Consider the following 18,618-nt stretch of genomic DNA (forward strand, 5'->3'; position numbering starts at 1 on the left):
CATTGTATGTGATTATATGTGTAGGCAGCTGTGTTAGGCAGTGTTAGGTAATTGCGTCATGCGTGGCGCATGCGCAGATCAAGATTTAGGCGGCCGTCATGAACTTGTGTAAACGACGGAACCGTGTTGGGAACCGTGTTGTTCGGTTGTCAAAAGATTACGTTTGAATAAACCCGATTTGACAACTTCGGCTAATGAAACGTTATGATTTACTCTAAATCCGTTAAATGGATTCAGGAGTAAATGTTTCTCGATCTCTTCCGCCACTGGTCGAGGGGAAACTTCACGGCTACTTGAACCTCACCATCGACGAAATTGTCTGGTCAAGACGAAGTCCGGGAGACGTAACTATACTTGCCTCCTGGTGGGGTGAACTCGACAGTGCGCAATTTAGGTTCTTCCTTATTTATTTATTTTTTAAATAATTTTATTACACGTGTCATCCACCGCGCGTCTTTGAAATCAGCTACCGCAAATTCAGTCTAGTCCATAGGTTAACCTTCACATAAATTATCAATCTTTGCTTAACGTTCTCCTTTGACTCACCTTTTGCTTGGTTTTAGTTCAGCTTGTTAAGGAATCGTTTTTGATTTACTGAATTTTAATCTCAATTTTTTTTCTGTTTATGGTGGATCAAAAATACCTTTTCTTAGTGAAATTCAACCTGTTTTCATCAATGTGTATTTTTATTTTTTTCTAGACCAGTCGACATCAAGACTGGTTCACAAACAGTAGACGAAGATACAACAGAGACTTACGCTGTGAGAACAAGTGTCGATTTATTTGCAGAGTATCTGAAAAATTGCGGGACAATAGAGCTTGTGGTTGTGGCAGAAAATACACATCAGGTTATTGCCACAGCTCATGTTATCGATTTACTGGATATATTCGAGAGTAAAACATACTCTAGATATTTTCCAATTATAAATGAGGCTGGGAACAGATTAGGAGACGTTCATATTTGTTTGAAGTTTACAAACATGACGAAAGGTGTTAAGACTACCAGAAAAATTAAACGATTTCAAAAAACGCAGTTTGAAGATCAAGCATTGCACCCTGTAATTAATTTAAAGCCGAGAGTAAACGACGAGAAACTACAGAAATCAAACAAAATGATCTTTGATAATAAGTCAAATTACACGTTAGCCATGAGCAATTCTAAGTACATGGACAATGCATATAAGTCTGTATTGAAAGACAAGCGAATGCAGAGTGAGATACCATTGAAAAAATTTAACACCGAAGTCGCTGACAAACTTGTCGCCCAGGTTGTTGCGAGAGCACAGAGGTTACGAGGAGCCATTCTCAAAGAAACTTGCAGCGATGACCGTTTAGCTTTGAGCGAAAGTTCTGCTCTAGATAGTCTTACGTCTGACAATTCCATTGAGAATGAAGCCAAGCTTTATGAATACTTTCTTGGTATGTAATTTTAAATTTGGAACTCTAGAGTTTACTGTATTTTTAGGATCAAATGTGGTTTTCATTTGCAGAGTACAATTTCGGTAAAACAAATGTGTTTTTCTAGGAAAGAAAATGAGTCAATTGGATGAGCGCAAGGCATTAGAAACATTGAGATCTACATCTCCCACACCAAGCTTGATTAATCTAGCTTCTGAAACAATTCAATCGTGCTATAACTGCCAGCAACGTTGTAATCAAAGAAAGATTGTCATGAGCAAGCCTGATGAAGTTGTGAATGAAGTTATTTCCAAAGATTCAGAATCGTATAAGTACAGAGGTAGCCATTATCTGATAACACGTGATATTCTTTCAGTTCCCTGTCACATTACTTATCCAATTGCTAATATTAAATATTTCAGAATCAGGCCCGATTGATCATATAGACAGCATGAAGATTGTCGTAGAGTCCCTAACGTTGTCTCCACCAGGATATCGAAGAGTCCGATCATCTTGCGTTTCTCGTATGTTAATGTAATTTCAGTTTATACGTAACGTAGTTGCGATGCTACAAACCGGAGACATAATTCGTTTTACATTTCTTCAACTATATTCATTTCCTCAACATGCGAATGTTTTAGTAATGTAGACAAATTTTCTCAAGTATAACATACAAACTCCTACATTTCTTTTTACTAGTTTTTGACGCAGCAGATGTAGAATCTTATACTTTTATTCTTTAATGATTGCATACATAGGTACATTATTACAGTATATTCCTGAAAGTTTTGTTTCCACGTTTTATTAGGGGGTGATAGCATACCATTAGCAGTGACGTACCTTGTTGAATATGATACATCATTTACGAAAAAGCCGATCAGGAAATCTAACAGTGAGAGCCGCCCCACGAAATTATGTTCCAAAAAACAAGTTGGTCAAGGTATGTAATTTGCCTGAATAAACAAAGTGTTATTGTATCATATTATATTGTTTTGTGGGACTAACTTTTAAAATCAAATGTTAAAAACATAGAGTCAAGAGTATTAAAATATAGCTAGTACTAATCCATACATACAAAAATTATATAATAACAAATATATCTATTTTACAGTTATTTATTTCAATCATCAAGCGATCTTTGACCTGCCAAAACCCTACATTCACATGGATCTACCTTTAAAGTTCAAGGTTTTTAATCGACATTTGAATCAAAGGTCGCCTACCTTACTAGGTTTTGGATCAATATATGTAAGCGAAGTTGCAGAAATGGAAACACTGAGTACAACGCAAAAGCTAGCAATAGTTAACAAAGGCATAAAAATGGGAGAATTAAAAGTTAATATAGAACTGGGCTGTGATGGGATTCACTTTGGAAAAGATTTTATTGGTAAGTATAGCCTATTATTGTCTTTTGTTTGATAATAACGTTAAATGTTCGCAGAACCTGTTGAAATTTTTTTTACATATGATAACATAGTAAAGTTTTAGACTTGTACTTGTACAGAAGCATTAATGTGTCATGAGATTAGAAAAAATTTAAATGTCTGGGCTTCACAGCCTATTAAATTTTGATGAACGTTCGTGTACTCAACTGCTAGCTTCAGCTTGATTGAAGTTTTGAAGTTATGCTAAGATCTCTAGTTTTTGGGATTCTAGTTTTGTTTGTAAAAATAAATAAATAAATGCATTTACAACTCACTCCAAGTGCCGCGAATTTTCGGGAATTTATGTATTTTTATAATTAACCAGATGCAGTAACATCTACGAAGCAAAATATTCCTGTGTATGAGATATCATCGGTGCCTAGCACAACAGGAAGCAAAGCAAAATCAGCTACTGGTAGCAATTCAAAGCCAAACAGCAGGGTTTCAACATCCTCTAAATACTCTTATAGTTGCAGTGGGAGCAAATCTAGTGGGAGTAATAAAAACGGTGTCACGGAGAATAGGCAAAGCGACACAGAAGATAGATATGTAAAAGTCGATCAACCTAGTGAAAATAAAGAAAAAAAAGTTAGTTCTATTTCTATAATTGCTGTTCACAATCAATAGTTCTCCTTATCGTGTTTTACGGTTTAATTATATGATCATACAGACACTTCTGCATGGATTGATATACATAGCTGAAGGTAAAGGATTACCCAAATTGAATACATACTTAATATGTCGAGCATTTTGGAAAGAAGATAGAGCTACTAGCCAATTGTGCAATGATACTGAGAATCCGTTTTACCATTTTCACGAAGTAAGTTTGTCCAGTTTATTATTATATCAGTTATGAACTTGAAAGTCATTGCATACAACAATTGCGTACACTTGTATTTCAGCTAGTTCCATTGTTGCACGGACAAGAATTGCTCGATAGAACAAAGGATAACTTCATCGTTACCGAAGTTTGGAGTAGAAATATTTCAGGACAAGACAGTTTACTCGGTATTGCCAAACTACCTGTTCATCAGTTGTATGTCGCTTATCGCGATTCTTTAGTGGTTCCACATCTTTTATTATCAAAGGTAATGCATAAATTTCAACAGATGATATAACAACTCAAAAGCAAAATATAATGAAATTTACGTGATAATATTTTCTCAGTATCCTGTTATAAGCGTTGACGGATGGGTTCCGATTTCTGAACCAATAACTGGCAACTATTGTGGGGAACTACTGGCTTTGGTAGCTCTTGGCACTGCGGATCAAATCGCTCTTCTAGAAATGACCAGAGGACTTAGAGACTGCAACATAACACCTCGTGTGATTCAAAGTTCTTTGAGGAATGCCTCTCAGAATACACAGAAATCTAACTTGTCTACAGGCGAAAGTCAAGTTCTTAATCAGAGAATTCATGTTCGTCGCGAGAATCCTCATGCTTCTACAGATTTCCTACTAGGATTTGATAGCGGATTTCAACATTTTCACGCGGAAGACATTTATTTTGCGCCTCAAGATAAGAAAACTCAGGAATCACAGACTGAAATTACTACCGTTGAAGATGTGAAGTCTTTTGATACTTTAAATAGAGAAGCTCAAAATGATCCCTCAGGCTCACAAAGTTCAGTTCTACATGCACTGGTTGACCATTTGGCTCAAACACTTAGTGTTCCAAAGGTTAGCAGTCATACTGCAACTGAGGCTCACACTGTTCAACCAAACCATTGTAAAATGTCAACTATTGTAGAACAAATTGACTTAGAACCATTGAGTAATGAAAGTGTTTCTTCCTTGGAAAGTAGTCCTAGAGAAAATTACTGTATGCCCACTGAGATGTATAGAAGTGTTGGAGTTGGCGCAGAGTATGATGATACTGTCAATCAAGTTCCAAGCACAAGTTACTCAAACTCGAATCCTAAACCACTGATCACAGAGAAATCTGTTACACATGATGAATTAAGGGATATGATGGTACACATAGATGAGGAATCATCATTTAGGGCTCACATAGAGATTGAATGTGCCTTGCACTTGCCTAAAGTAGAAAAACTTGAAGGAGCTATTGAACCAAGTACATACGTGACTTTTCAACCTGCGCAGCAAGATAATGGAACACAATTCGGTTCATACAAAATCACAAATATCTTTCCTAACAGCTGCAGTCCAAAATGGGAATGGAGATGCGATACACGTCTCTCTTCTGACTTACTCGTAAATGTAATACCTAACTAGAGTCATCAATAGCTTGTCTTTGCAAATCTACACATTGCGTGTCATATTAGTTCTAACTCTTATCAAATTTATGTTGTAGGAACAGAAAAGAATGATATTAAAAATCTGGCGACTGCTAGATCCTACGACAAGTCCAAATTTTGACTTGAATAGGGATATAGTTATTGGATTTGCAGCTGTTGATTTGTCCATATTACTTGCTGGGTTCCCTCTTGTATCCGGATGGTTTCACATCATGGATTTTACTGGGAAATGCAACGGTCAAATAAAAGTAAGTACATAAAATATGAACCCTCGTTAAGCGAGTACCATCAACATATTGAAGAAAAAACAATTATTTGTTATTTCCGTCTTCTTTTGTATAGGTCACTATTACACCGCTGGAAAGTATCTCAATGTTCATCAAATCGACTTCTAGCACAAGTATTCCACACCAACAAATATCGCAATTGACAGCATCCTATATTCCACAGAGTACTGGTGTCCTCTTAGAAAATTTTCTCCCTCCTGTGGAACAAATATCACAAAACCACACTATTAGCAATAATGACGGATTTTGTACTAGTTATAACGAATTAGAAAATGATCCAGGGAATGACATCGGTCATAGTCTAGGTGATGTTTCTATGACGTTTTTGTCGCAATCACTCAAGTGAGTTCAAACCTGCTATATTGTTGTCTATTGATTTTCATATCTCTATATACAGATATAAGTCAATATTGTTATACAATTTTGCATTTTTAATTTTTTATGTGCATGACTTGCAATTACAGGCAAAAGTTGACTGAGTTGGATGAGATTACAAAACGATTGAAATCTCGATTGCACGATGTAACAAATGAAGATTTTGACGTTGACTTTGATCCTGACTTCGATGCTGATGAGCCGGATTTAGAACTTGCACATCATCAAAATGGAAACACTGTGAATGATCACTCTGCGAGAATCGCGCCTCAGAATGTAGAAGATTGGCAACCTCTACCACAAACAACTAACAATTTATCTAGTCAATGCTCTCAAACAAATAGATATCGGGATTCAAATTTTTTTCTCGACATCCAAAACCGATACGTGCCAAATAATTACAATGCTAACACAGAAAGTACGGATCCAAATCTAACAGACACCGGTTACTCTACAACTTCACATGTGCACTCCAGTCAGAGTGTGTCAAATGGACATTTTGATGGTGGGAATCGAAATGATGACTATTCTAATAACTGTTACGCGAGAGATGATGTAGCTGAACAACCTACAAGGGGCGCTAGAATGCACATAAACCATTTACTAGATAAATTAACGTCTCTAACATCTGCACCACCACCAGCGGGAAATTTTCCAATCAAAAGAAATATTCACGATTTTATCGCTAGTTTACGACACAACAATACACATACTAATAGAAAATGTAATCAAGAAGTTAATGTGCGAACTGTTCCGACGCAAACAGAGTATCAGGACATTCAGCGCACTGAAACTTATAAAAATCAGAATCCATCATCTATTAATTTACAGCTAAATGTAGTAACAAGAGATGTCAATGAGAATAACAATGCTGCTGACACTACTGCGAGCAATGTAACGCATGAAAGAAATAAGGTATCAACGATGATTCGGGAGGAATTAGTCACCGAGGAAAATAATGATTTTACTGAATTTGACGACTTGACAACACACTTGTTGACTTCAAATGTTCGCCATATGCATTCGGAGAGTATTTTCAATCCATTATTGTATCAACACTTAATTCCTAATGTTCACGTCTCTGATTCTTTTTCAAATCCAAATAATTCTAATGAAGGCGTAGAAAATTTGAATGCAACGAATGACGGAGTTGTAATAGAAGAGTTGGACAACAGATATACAGAGAATTTCAATGCTACTATCAATAATAGGTTGGGTAGACTTAGAAATTTAATAGAAATTGATACATCTTTGGTCGAAGATAATGTTAGCCAGAACAGAGTTCAGGCAAATACTTCTAAAAGCTTAGAAGGTAATGATTTCCTTAGAATGACACCAACAGGGGTGTCCGATGATACTGGCGGAAATATTGACGTTACAGAAGCTGATAAACCAAATTCTGATGAATCAATGACTAGTAATAGTACAGAGTCAACAACTACACTTTCGTTAGATACTTCTTCTGTTAGACTAAGGCAACATGTTGTTGATAATGGTTCTGGAATGACATCCGATTCATCGGTGTCTGTAGTCACTCGACAAGCTCCAGATGGAGGAAACCCTACAGAGGAGACTAACAAACCATTAGTTATCAGTCGCCAAAACGAGAGTGACCATTCTTTAACTGATAGCTAAGTTTTTGGCTTCCATTTTTTTAAGCTCGAATATTATAGTTGTACGATTTGTTCTGATTTTTCAATTCCTCAAGTATTGCAGGATTGGATTTCTGATCAATTTAGGAAGTAGGATGATTCAAACTTTGCTTGTAAATTTCTGTGATGCTGAAAGCTAGCTGTTGGTATATACCAATTTCCAAGTTCTGAACGTAATCAGTGACATTTTAAAGGGTATTGATTATAATTTATGATTATTGCTTTACTTGTAATTAAAAATATTTTTAAGGGCTTGTATAATTGTCAACGAGATGTTGTTTCGTTAATTGGATTGCCTGCGTTGTAGGTCAACTTTGAACAGAAATATTGTGTGCAAGTTAGTTTTTAACAATTTTTTTTATATCATGTAAACCACAATGTTTTTTAACATATCTTAAATACGGTTATTTTTACTACTTTACTACTAATTCAAGTTACAAAATGTAATGTTTACACTGAGTCTTACGGTATTTCTACATTTAATCGGTATTCATTTCAGACAACATTAAAATATTGTTCAGAGTTTCTGTTTTCATTGCTTTAAAACAATAATGATATCTGATTTCGATCCATTAATCTTTGTTGAACTTATTTATAAATCCGACAATAGTATTAAATTTTTTGTCGTATATGAACATTTCATAACAGTTTTTAAGAACTATTATCTCTAGCATAAATGAATCCGTTTTTTCAATACCGTTTATTTTCAAATCAAAGCGATTCTTGAATAGGTGACAATAATTCGTAATTAAATTTCGTTTCAATTCAAAACTTTGTACACGTGGTTTACAAGTTGTATCGATTTCTACAGGCCTCTCAGCAGCTAAAACTAAACTCTTAGTTGTTATATGTAAAGTGCCCACATTTCATCGAATATCTTTTTATGGAATTGCGTAACCAAAACCTTATTCTGCGAATGACAGCTTATGTCGAATAGAAAAATAAGTGTAATACTTGCCCTCACACGTATTTCTAGAACAGCTTGTTTCAATACAGTTAATATACGTCAATTGATACAAGTGGTATTACTCTGCATATTTTTAATATCTAGACAAGAAGCAATTCTTTCCTGATTGACTGATTACCACATATACGTAATGTGTAATACGAAATATTATCTGTTACACACAGCTATAATAGTTATACCATATTCTAATACAGTTAAACACTACTATACTATATTATTTGAGGCATTTAACCATTTGACAAGCGAAATATTTTTATATAATCTTTCTGTAAATAGTGCTCAAGTAGAGATATTAGAAATAGTAAGGAATTCATTGTATTGCTATTATGAGAATCATTTAGATCTGTATCACGTGTAATATGCCTAAAAATGAATTGATGTATACGTGTCGCTTATTAAATGAATGTAATCTATTCATATATCAGTCTCTATCATTCGTGATCATACCCACGTTTCATACCAACCAGAGGTAAATCACTGTTTCCGAGCAAGTGAAAAGAACTGATGCATAGATACCTTAGTTCGTTTTTTAATTATAAATTTCACATATTACAAAGTTATTACAACTATTTAACAGCAATAGTAATAAAAAACTATGAAATTCGGATATTTAATTGTAATATTTACATCAAACATGTATAAGCGATACTCTTTTTGCCATATCAAAGTAGTTTTTACTCGATAAGAAATCGGCAATTAGTCTATAAGGTAAGCTGAAAGATAAGCTTCGCATCGGTTCCATTTTTTTATAACTTGCGGATGCATAAGCCATATTTTGGCAGGCATCCCTTCGTGACGATGTATCTCTGAGCAATCTCGTATTTTCTGTAATGTAAATAATTAAATACAAATTCTGTTTTTTGATGACCCCAAAAAACTACGGCATTCAGAACATAATAATTTTTTTTTAAACTTGCACGAAATTCTTTGAGTTGAGGCGCATTGTATATTTTGTGTTCCCTATGTTCCTTGAGCATGCACGGTCTGCATAAAAAGCTTTTGTTACGTTTGTGCCAATAATCACCAAGCGGTTTTCTCTGACACAGGTCACAAATGTCAGTATTTCGCTGACAGCACTTCAACTCAACCCCTAAGCGCATCTTCACACGCCCACCAAAACTGTGGTCATACATTATTTGACGCTTACCTCCAGGCAAGTGAGTACCTGGCCTGAAAACGTTTCTGTTTATATACTTGCTTTTATATTTATCATATTGTTAACAATTTTGATACACGCATCATATATGAGTTATCTCAGTGATATTGAAGCATTAATTTGTTGTTTGTATAAGTCAAAATAATTAGTGGCAATTGAAATTGAATACCCTGGATTTTTGTTGGTCGAGTTAGTTTGTCGCTTTGCTGTGGATGAAAACGGATATTTCGATTGTTTAACTTTCGGGGGAAATGTGCTAATGCTGTATTCAGCAGGAGAAGGATGATCGTCGCCGTGATTCAAAGTGTCTGCAAAACGTGCAATTCCACTGTACCCCTTTCTACTGATAGCACAAGGACAAGGCTGGAAAAAAGTGATGTTATTGAAGAATATGAATATCCATAAGAGGCTACTCTGTAAAGCAATTGACTGTTTATGTGAGAATTCCTATCGAGAGAACCTTGGTGTTGATAGCTTTAAATGCATCCAGCGGATTATACTTAGTAGGGGAAATGTTTGGAAAGTCTTCATATATGTAATGTCTCATAAACGGAGTCATCCCCTTTTTTGATGAAGTGTCTCTCTCGCATCCTGAGCCAAAAGCTATTTTCTGAAGCTCCTGTTTCCGCACCACATATTCAAAATCTATAAAATATCAAGCAATTAGTACCCTGGTGTTCAATTTATCAATGCAAAAAATTGTGTTATTAAAATGATCCAGTAAGTCTTCTTCAGTGCATCAGTGTCTATGTGAACAGTGTAAAGTAGATCACACTTGTGATACACCTTTGCGGCACACCCACATTATCCTTCTATGAAACAGTCAGACAAGTGAGGAAACTACTCAATTCGAATTATGATGAGCCTAAAAATAAGAGTTGAGGGACGTTATTGCTATGGCAACCTTCGACATGACCGTGACATGATATTGACTGAAATGTGATACTTTCATTTTATGTATGTATGAGGGGGACTAAGGTAGCATATTCATTGATATGCTGATCTAACTTTCAAATAAGTAAATACATGTTTGATGACCCTGAGTGACATATCATTAGATGATTTGTATTTACAAGAACGGGCATTAGTTATTAGAGATCAGGAGTTAATACAAGTTCCTTTAAAAATCTGCATCTCCTCAAATTGATTATATAAATTATTCTCTAACGAATATTTAGAATATATGCATGTATTCGAGTGTATTGAATTGAGAAAATCAGAGAAAAAAATGAATATTTTTGAGGAAATCGAGAAAAACCTTGCAAATTAATCTCAAAACTTGTCAAATCAATTAATCGTTCTTGGAGTTTCAAGCTTAATGGCATGCTCTAATTGCTGAAAAGCCTAATTTACAAAGAAGATGGGAGAGGAATAATAATAGGTTTGATTCTTGCTTTTTATTCAAACATCAAGCTTTATACGTAAAATAAGTCTGCTTTTGACCGATGGATATAAAATAAATTTATCTACAACACTTATAGTAACAGTTATTAAAAACCATACGAAAGTTGTAACCCTGCGTTTGAATTAAATTGTTCCACACCTCAGAATTTTCATTTTCCTGGCATATTTCATAATATATTGTCTCCCTTCTAGCAATAGAAAAGCCAATGCTGTGTTTACGTTGTAGTGGTGGATCAGTTAAATCTTAGTTTAACTAATTTTCGAAATAAGGAAATAGGTCGATTTGGTTTCTCTTTCAAAGGTTCATAACAAAATGTTCCACATGAATGTCATAACTACATAGACAGTGGGTAGAACTTTTAATTAGTCCCCAAGAAAGATAAGCAGATTAAAATTGTAATTAGTCTATTTTTCCTTTCAACTCCGCAATTAAGAAATTACCTTCCATTGTGGCAGTCAAGCATTAAATTTCTTAAAGAGAAAACATTATTTTTATAGCAAGCACTGTTACAGGTTCTATAAAACTGGAATTTTTAAGTTCAAAGCCGTAAATCACAGTGCAAAATTGGATATCACGTTAACGAAATCTATTTTTAAAAAAATTCATAATAATATCTTAAAAATCTTCGAGTATATTTGAAAAGGTTATTCGGTCCGTTGACGGAAGAATTCAAAGACGGTTATTAGCCCTGGGCAAATTTTCTCGATCAGTACTCGGCGGGTAAGTCTGCCAGGGATCTTAAGGTGCCGGTAACTTCTTTATCGACGAAAACAGTCTGACGTACAATCGCATAAGACCACATAAAACGCACGAAACCCCGTTAGCAAAACCTTTTCAAAAAAACTACGGAGTTCAGTCAACGTTTCGTTGTAAAATTGTTTTCTGAATCTGAAATCTGAATTCAGCGCGTCAGGGCTGTAATCGATTTTGAATTGTGGGTAATATAGCGGAAGAATAATATGTTGAAACGACGATGATCATACTTTGACGTATTTCCTTAATAAATAATAAACGAGGAGAATAATATATTTTGCAATAATTATTTATTCAAAATAAAAGACCCTCTGAGACGTAATTCAAGCACTAAAACTTTCCTTAAATCATGAGGAGTATTCGTGGCGAGATATTAAACCGGACGTCAGTCGGTTCGTGTGTTGTTCGCGCGGTATTCCAGCGTCGGCCGCTGGTCGATGGTGTTGTACCGTCCGTAACCGTCTTCGCGATGCTTTCGCAGATGTGTGTTTCTGCACATGGCTGTGTCGCGGGACGTTCCCGTATATCGCTCCACAATTTGTCACAATTTTTCACCGGTAAATCGCACGATATCAACTTCATTTCACCCACATAAACAGTAGCCAATGTTTATACGTCGGTCCAATATTTTATAGTGATGAATATTAGTGAAATAGTGACGTTTTGAACGTTATAAAAAGTAGGGTACACGGGTACGCCGCATCTCGGTTGCGTGGTGTCTCGCCGTCGAGAGAGAGCACTGAGAATTTTTTACCCCGCTTTTCATTCACAGATTATGACATCTGCCTCGCCGCATTGTGGTGTGCGTCGTATTTTCGATTCGATCTTTATCACGTATCTTCGAATGCGTACAATAAAGAAAGTTTCATTTAGGTGGCATTTTATGATATTCAAGGATGACGGTGACAAACAAGTCTTCTCTTATAATTGAGACTGTCTAGTGTCTACTACTCGTACATACATTGTATGCACGTACTACTATCGCTGATGAAACATTTTTCCCCCCGCGTCATTGGCTCGGATCTTTCGTTCTAATTTCACATTTACCTTTGAACAATCGTTTATCTTATTTCCGAGCAAAGAGCCTCATTACCGATGATCTGTCAAAATTCATTGGCATTCATTACATTATTATACTAGTATAGTCGCCTTCTGTGTTGCACACATTTTTCTACACGTATATTTATATTACGTATTCTTACGTGTGTAACGTAATGCATATATGCGGATGCTTGCGGAAGAAAAAAAAGATAAAAAGATTTTAAAAAACTGCTGCATTAGTTTCGTTTTTTTATATCCATTATTTACGATATTCTCATTTATTTAATATTAGATGAATACTTACCTGAGAATTGTCATTTAATGTAAATTAAAAAGTGGCACTAACAACATTGCGCAATACGTAATCTGTTATAGAAATTTTTTTTAAGAGTTGTTTAAAGAGATATTTGAGGCGATATAACACCTAAGAAAGTTTGATTCTGCACAGGAGCAAGGATTTAAATCATTGTCGACTTGTAAAATGAATGAACATTTTCAGACACATTAGTTGAAGACATACATCCGCCATGACTACTTCTTCCGAAGATGTTTTGATGCAAGTGGGCCAAGTTCGTTATAAAAAGGGCGATGGCACTTTGTATGTAATGAATGAGAGGATAGCATGGATGTTGGATAACAGGGACACTGTTTCCGTTAGTCACAAATATGCTGATATTAAACGTAAGGCTTGATGAAATGATTATGCTGTATTCATTAAAAAATCTCTTGTGAAACTGAAACATATTATGCCAAAATCAGCCAGTTTCTTTTTTTTTTTACACTTCAGTATGATAAATTTTATCAAATTGTGAAATCTAAAATTTCCCACATCCTTGCGATTTTACTTCATAGATGTGCTATACGATTAACATTATTTGAAATTTGGCATGTGTTAAAGTTTATAGATACGTACTTCGAACATTGTTCTTTTTTTACATTCTTGCAAAATTTTTCAACATACGTCGGATATTTACAATGTTCTCATTTACTAAATTGTCATTGTTTGTTCTAGTACAAAAAATATCGCCGGAGGGTAAAGCAAAAATTCAACTACAAGTTGTACTCCACGATGGATCCTCGTCTACATTTCACTTTGTAAATAGAAATGGGCAGGAGGCGCAGATCAAGGATCGGGATGATGTCAAAGAATTGTTACAACAACTTTTACCCAAGTTTAAAAGAAAGGTCAACAAGGAATTAGAAGAAAAAAATAGGTGAGATATCGGTCCTTAGTTTCCAAGGTGCCTAATCAATATTTACTTCGACATGCCTAAAGTAGAGATCAATTGTATAAGGTTCAAGTTGGTAACTTTAACTAAATGAAAAGTTGAAAATGATCATTACTATTTTGTAATTTTAGAATGAGTTTAGTTCAGTTTGCAAAATTTTCGTGCGCTTTGCTTTATTGTAGTAAAAAAAGGCTACAAGGGCAGGGCCATGATTATGTTGAAAGAATTAGTTCTTTCACTGTCATCATTCTGTGCTCTCCTGGAATAGAAGCGCAATGTAAATCAAAAGTCCTAGTCGAATAAGCATACGAAAATTATCTCTAGTGTCTCTTTCTGGCACTAAGTTATGTTTTTTCATCAGAAAAGACTGATCGACACGAATTTGTAGGTCCTTATTGCCCTTACTTTTGAAGTTATTGAAAAAAATTACAACACAATGAAATGTGAAGTTACCTCACGATATATTTAAGACAATTAGCAGAATTGATTTTACTATTTAAAATAAAGGTGGCTACTTTACCTTTACGTATATAATTTGATATTGCGAAAGCCCAATTTGATACAGATCTGTAGTTTTTTTTGCTTGGGAATAAAATACAATTTCACTTGTGAATTAAATAATGGAAAGTGAGAAATGAGAGGGAAATACAATGAATAAAATTGAAGAAAATGTATTATGGTACAAAACACTTCCATATTTCGTCTGAATATTTAATATTTTTCCAGAAGCATTTTTAATCATGGGGGCGAAAAAAAGCTAAGGATACTGTATCATACTGCATCTCGCGTGGAAATATCTTCTCCCATCACGAAGGTATATACGTAATGGAAAAACAGCAGTCTTTCACGATATTTCACATATACATTCTTGATTACTCATAACAATTAAACACCAAGTCTTCTCATTCTTGCTATAGATGTAATAATGGTCTAACTTCATCAATATCCCAGACTGTTCTCGTATTCAAAAATTTATCCACTTCTAGTCACAGTCTATACATCCTGTCACATTAAATAATGCTATTCCTGTCCAATAAACAAGTATTTGTTGATTAGCATGTATCATTGCGCACGTCTGATCTGCTCAACAGAGTACATACGTAGTCCTGAAATTGTTTGCAAATTACGTAATTTGCTGCCTAAATAATTTGTTTTCATATTTCACAGGGCAGGTACATTTATTTTCCTTTCAGAACTGGTTTATCAAAAATGAATTCAATGTTTATTTCTGTATGATTTTTACAGAATGTTGCAAGAAAATCCAACCTTGCTACAGCTCTATCGTGATCTCGTAATCACACAAGTTATTTCCTCTGAGGAATTCTGGGCTCAACACGCAGCTGAGTACACTCAAGCAAAGAAAGGTCAGCGACAGGATATTGGAGTCAATGGTGCTTTTTTGGTAATAGTCAACAACAATATTTGGATTAGTTGTAAAATAAATTGACCCAATCTTATTAACATATTTTTTCAGGCTGACATCAAGCCGCAAACAGACGGATGTAATGGTTTGAAATACAATTTAACGGTAGACATAATCGAATGTATATTTAAAACATATCCTGCGGTGAAAAAAAAGCATGTAGAAAATGTCCCGCAAAAAATGTCGGAGTCTGATTTTTGGACAAAGTTCTTTCAATCGCATTATTTCCATCGAGATCGTATAAACGCAGGGACCAAAGATCTTTTCACCGAATGTGCCAAAATAGATGATCAAGAGTTGAAAAAAGACATTCAATCGGGGATCAGTGACCCATTGGTTGATATTTCTTCATTTGAAGACAAATCTATTGATGAAAATTACGGCACTGGGTCAGGAAAAGCTGATAAAGCCTCTGGCAACATTGTACACCAAAGCATGATCAAAAGGTTTAATCAGCATAGTATAATGGTGCTGAAAGCAAGCACCGCGAATACTTCGCAAGATACGAGTCAACTTCATTTAAATGGAACAACAACTTTGTCAACAACTAAATCGGAAGCTACCAACCAGATCGAAGATCGTGCCAAAGCCAAAAAAGTAAGTAGTTTAGCTGAATCATTGGTTGCATTGTGAGATCAATAGAATGAACTTGTTTGTGAAAAATCATTATTCATTAATATTTGATATCATTTTACAGCGTAGGATACAAGAGAAATTAGTATACGATGATCTTGATACCAGCTGTGATCTAAACGCAAAGACCACAGCTCCCCTCAACCTGTCTCACATTGACAGATATTTACATGGACCAGTACCGGGTAGCGGAAGTGCAGAAGCCACCAACGAAGAGCTTCAAGTCACCTTAACGCAACTCAGAAGAGAAGCGAGCAATTGGGTGAATGGGAACCATGTACCGAGACATGCAACAACCTCTTTAGTTAGTCCAGCAGCTGCAGTATCTGCTTTGGGAGAACTTACGCCTGGTGGTGCTCTTATGAAAGGTTTTCGAGAGGATAGTTTAGGACGTAAGTACCCAGGATTTTTTGTTCAAACGGTAGTGAAATTTTTCTGCTGTATATAAAGTTCCAGAGACCCAAAGATGACCCAAAAATTGATGTGCTCTCCCTTGTTACAGAATTAATTCCGAAAGATTTGGAAAAAGAATTACGTAATATGTACATGTGTACGTGTGAATTATTAAGGCATTTTTGGAAGAGTTTTCCACCGAACACTCCCCAGCTCGAGGAGAAGGCTGTTCGTATGCATGAGGCTCTTCACAGATTTCATTCTGCGAGGCTGAAGCCATTTGAGGTAAGAATCAATCTTTAGAGAATAATTTCTTCATTGGCGTATTTCTACGTATCTGTAACTTGATATTACTGATAAACTATTCCAGTCTTTGACGTGGAACTTTTCTTTAAGCTATTTTGATTGTAATTGTACAGGATCGTGTTCAGAGGGAGTTTTCGGCAGTCAGTCAACACTTGACTAGTCACCTGAACCAGCTCTTGAACACTGCCTATAGAAAATTCGGAGTTTGGCAACAAAGAAAATTACAAATGAGGTAGCCGTCGGTACAGTTATTTTAAAGTTATAAGAATTTCTTTTCTAATTTCGGAAGTTTATAAAGAAAGACAGAAAAGCAATATCAATCGTACGAATATTGCATTTTATATGTTACCGTAACTAGGTATCTATGTGGGTGTATTTTGTCAAAGCCAAAGTCGTGTTAGGAAATGCACCTTGTAAGCCTATTTATTATTTAATATTTGTAATTTTTATTCAATACTTTGCTCGAAGTAATACGTTGCTTTCATAATATTTCGAGGTATAGAGATCAGATATTTAATACTTTTGTAATAAGCTTTTTCGTAGATTATTTATTTCAACAGATTAGACATTTGTAGAAACCCGTTATAATTTACGTGTCAACAATCTACCTTATATATAATACAGTACGCAAACTTCTTTGAGTTATAGGTGAACACGATATTCACCTGGAACAGGTTTCCGTTCCTCTCCGAAATGCATAATGTACTGTTCTCATCCAATTTAGAAGAGGTCGTGATATATAACTGCCACAATTTATTGTTTCGGACCATAGTATTAGACCGTTCATTTCAATTCTGATTTCCGGTCACATGAAAACTGATGAACTGCTGGATGCTGATCCAATATAGGTACCATGCTATAATTAAATATATCTATTTGTTTTTACACTTTGAAAGTTAAGGGAATAATGGAATAAAATGAACGATAAATCAATTAAAAATAGCCCAGGTCAGGGTTAACGGCTAGGCGGCATCAGTACACTTCCTACAACGACTGCGATATACTCAACTAAGTGTCTTAATTGTTGAATCCTATTTTCTACTCATATCACGTACAAGTGTACGACTCAATATTACATTATAGCAGAAGTAAAAAAAAAAAAAAAAAACGGAAAACAAGAATAAATAACCCTGCAACAATTCTAGTAATTAGCAATAACCAATCACGTCATTAATACTATTATGGATTATCAATCGAGTGAATGACAATTGAATCAACATTGAAATATCATGATCACAAGTTATCACATAATACTATAAATATATATTCTTACATTATTATTATTGTAATATTATAGCAATGAATGTTGTTTATTCTTAGCTGTGTAACAAAAATTTGTTGTTTCAAGGATAGAATTTTGTAATTTTCAGTGAAAATATTTCAAATAATTTGCCAACGCTGGTTTGTTTCTTCTTTTTATTTCACGTATGGAGTGTTTCGGAAAAAATAATAACAGATGTGTGCCTGTAAAATTTTCACAAGACTTTAAAAGTAGGAGAAATGTTTCAAATAGTTAAATTCTTAGGGTATAGTGTTTGTAAATATAGATCTAAGATCTATGTTCGAGACGTTGTACCATTGTTCACGTAATCTTTCAAGTTTAATCTTATCATAATTTGATTATCTAGTTAATAAAAGTTGGTAAAAAAATTTTTCACGTTATTTCCGTGGAATCGAACTTATTTTAATTCTAGGGCCATTGTCAAAAAAATATACGTACACATGAGTTGGTTGAGAAGTGTGAGAGGTTTGTAAAAAAAAAACTCAGCAAATGACTGAAAATCATCACTGTCTACGTATATAGGTAATTGTGTAATCAAAAATACGGTTAAATCAACACGCTTGAATCAATGAGAAACAAATAAATTGGAAAGGAATTAAAGAAAGAAAAAGTATTTTGCATGAATTTTTCAATACT

At 34.8% G+C, this 18,618-nt stretch overlaps 3 protein-coding genes across 5 annotated transcripts; 2 read left to right on the plus strand and 1 right to left on the minus strand.

Moving 5' to 3' along the window:
- The first annotated feature begins 102 nt into the window (after positions 1-102).
- LOC124220853 (uncharacterized) lies at positions 103-8,778 on the plus strand. The gene is made up of 13 exons (XM_046630194.1): positions 103-394; positions 701-1,419; positions 1,526-1,738; positions 1,821-1,922; positions 2,207-2,338; positions 2,510-2,785; positions 3,148-3,410; positions 3,493-3,642; positions 3,725-3,910; positions 3,990-5,042; positions 5,137-5,328; positions 5,423-5,709; positions 5,832-8,778. The coding sequence occupies exons 1-13, from the start codon at positions 228-230 to the stop codon at positions 7,375-7,377; spliced, it is 5,286 nt and encodes a 1,761-aa protein (XP_046486150.1). The 5' UTR covers positions 103-227; the 3' UTR covers positions 7,378-8,778.
- LOC124220855 (uncharacterized) lies at positions 8,447-12,620 on the minus strand. 2 transcript variants are annotated; one of them, XM_046630200.2, is made up of 5 exons: positions 10,304-10,418; positions 9,978-10,162; positions 9,687-9,880; positions 9,279-9,531; positions 8,447-9,186 (listed from the first exon to the last, which is right to left on the minus strand). In XM_046630200.2, exons 1-5 carry the CDS (start codon positions 10,320-10,322, stop codon positions 9,058-9,060), a joined length of 780 nt encoding a protein of 259 aa, XP_046486156.1. In that variant the 5' UTR covers positions 10,323-10,418; the 3' UTR covers positions 8,447-9,057. The 2 variants fall into 2 exon arrangements, with proteins under 2 accessions (XP_046486156.1, XP_046486155.1); XM_046630199.2 differs by lacking the exon at positions 10,304-10,418 and adding an exon at positions 11,363-12,620 and having other exon boundaries at positions 8,447-9,531.
- Positions 12,102-17,839, plus strand: Tfb1 (transcription factor B1). 2 transcript variants are annotated; one of them, XM_046630195.2, is made up of 8 exons: positions 12,102-12,232; positions 13,216-13,397; positions 13,729-13,930; positions 15,191-15,347; positions 15,420-15,965; positions 16,066-16,393; positions 16,504-16,679; positions 16,814-17,839. In XM_046630195.2, exons 2-8 carry the CDS (start codon positions 13,244-13,246, stop codon positions 16,934-16,936), a joined length of 1,686 nt encoding a protein of 561 aa, XP_046486151.1. In that variant the 5' UTR covers positions 12,102-12,232; positions 13,216-13,243; the 3' UTR covers positions 16,937-17,839. The 2 variants fall into 2 exon arrangements, with proteins under 2 accessions (XP_046486151.1, XP_046486152.1); XM_046630196.2 differs by lacking the exon at positions 13,216-13,397 and having other exon boundaries at positions 12,111-12,232.
- The last annotated feature ends 779 nt before the right edge of the window (positions 17,840-18,618 follow it).

Source organism: Neodiprion pinetum, chromosome 6 (assembly GCF_021155775.2).
Source record: "Neodiprion pinetum isolate iyNeoPine1 chromosome 6, iyNeoPine1.2, whole genome shotgun sequence".
Classification (NCBI taxonomy): Eukaryota; Metazoa; Arthropoda; class Insecta; order Hymenoptera; family Diprionidae; genus Neodiprion; species Neodiprion pinetum.

Excerpts from the sequence above, each read along its gene's own strand:
- LOC124220853 (XM_046630194.1), top strand. The coding sequence starts at position 228 with ATGGATTCAGGAGTAAATGTTTCTCGATCTCTTCCGCCACTGGTCGAG. Across the intron at positions 1,420-1,525 it reads GCTTTATGAATACTTTCTTG|GAAAGAAAATGAGTCAATTG; the intron begins GTATGTAATTTT and ends GTGTTTTTCTAG. Across the intron at positions 1,739-1,820 it reads AGAATCGTATAAGTACAGAG|AATCAGGCCCGATTGATCAT; the intron begins GTAGCCATTATC and ends TAAATATTTCAG.
- LOC124220855 (XM_046630199.2), bottom strand. Across the intron at positions 9,881-9,977 it reads TTAAAGCTATCAACACCAAG|CCTTGTCCTTGTGCTATCAG; the intron begins GTTCTCTCGATA and ends ACTTTTTTCCAG. Across the intron at positions 9,532-9,686 it reads TCGACCAACAAAAATCCAGG|GCCAGGTACTCACTTGCCTG; the intron begins GTATTCAATTTC and ends AAACGTTTTCAG.
- Tfb1 (XM_046630195.2), top strand. The coding sequence starts at position 13,244 with ATGACTACTTCTTCCGAAGATGTTTTGATGCAAGTGGGCCAAGTTCGT. Across the intron at positions 16,394-16,503 it reads TCGAGAGGATAGTTTAGGAC|AATTAATTCCGAAAGATTTG; the intron begins GTAAGTACCCAG and ends CCCTTGTTACAG. Across the intron at positions 16,680-16,813 it reads CGAGGCTGAAGCCATTTGAG|GATCGTGTTCAGAGGGAGTT; the intron begins GTAAGAATCAAT and ends GTAATTGTACAG.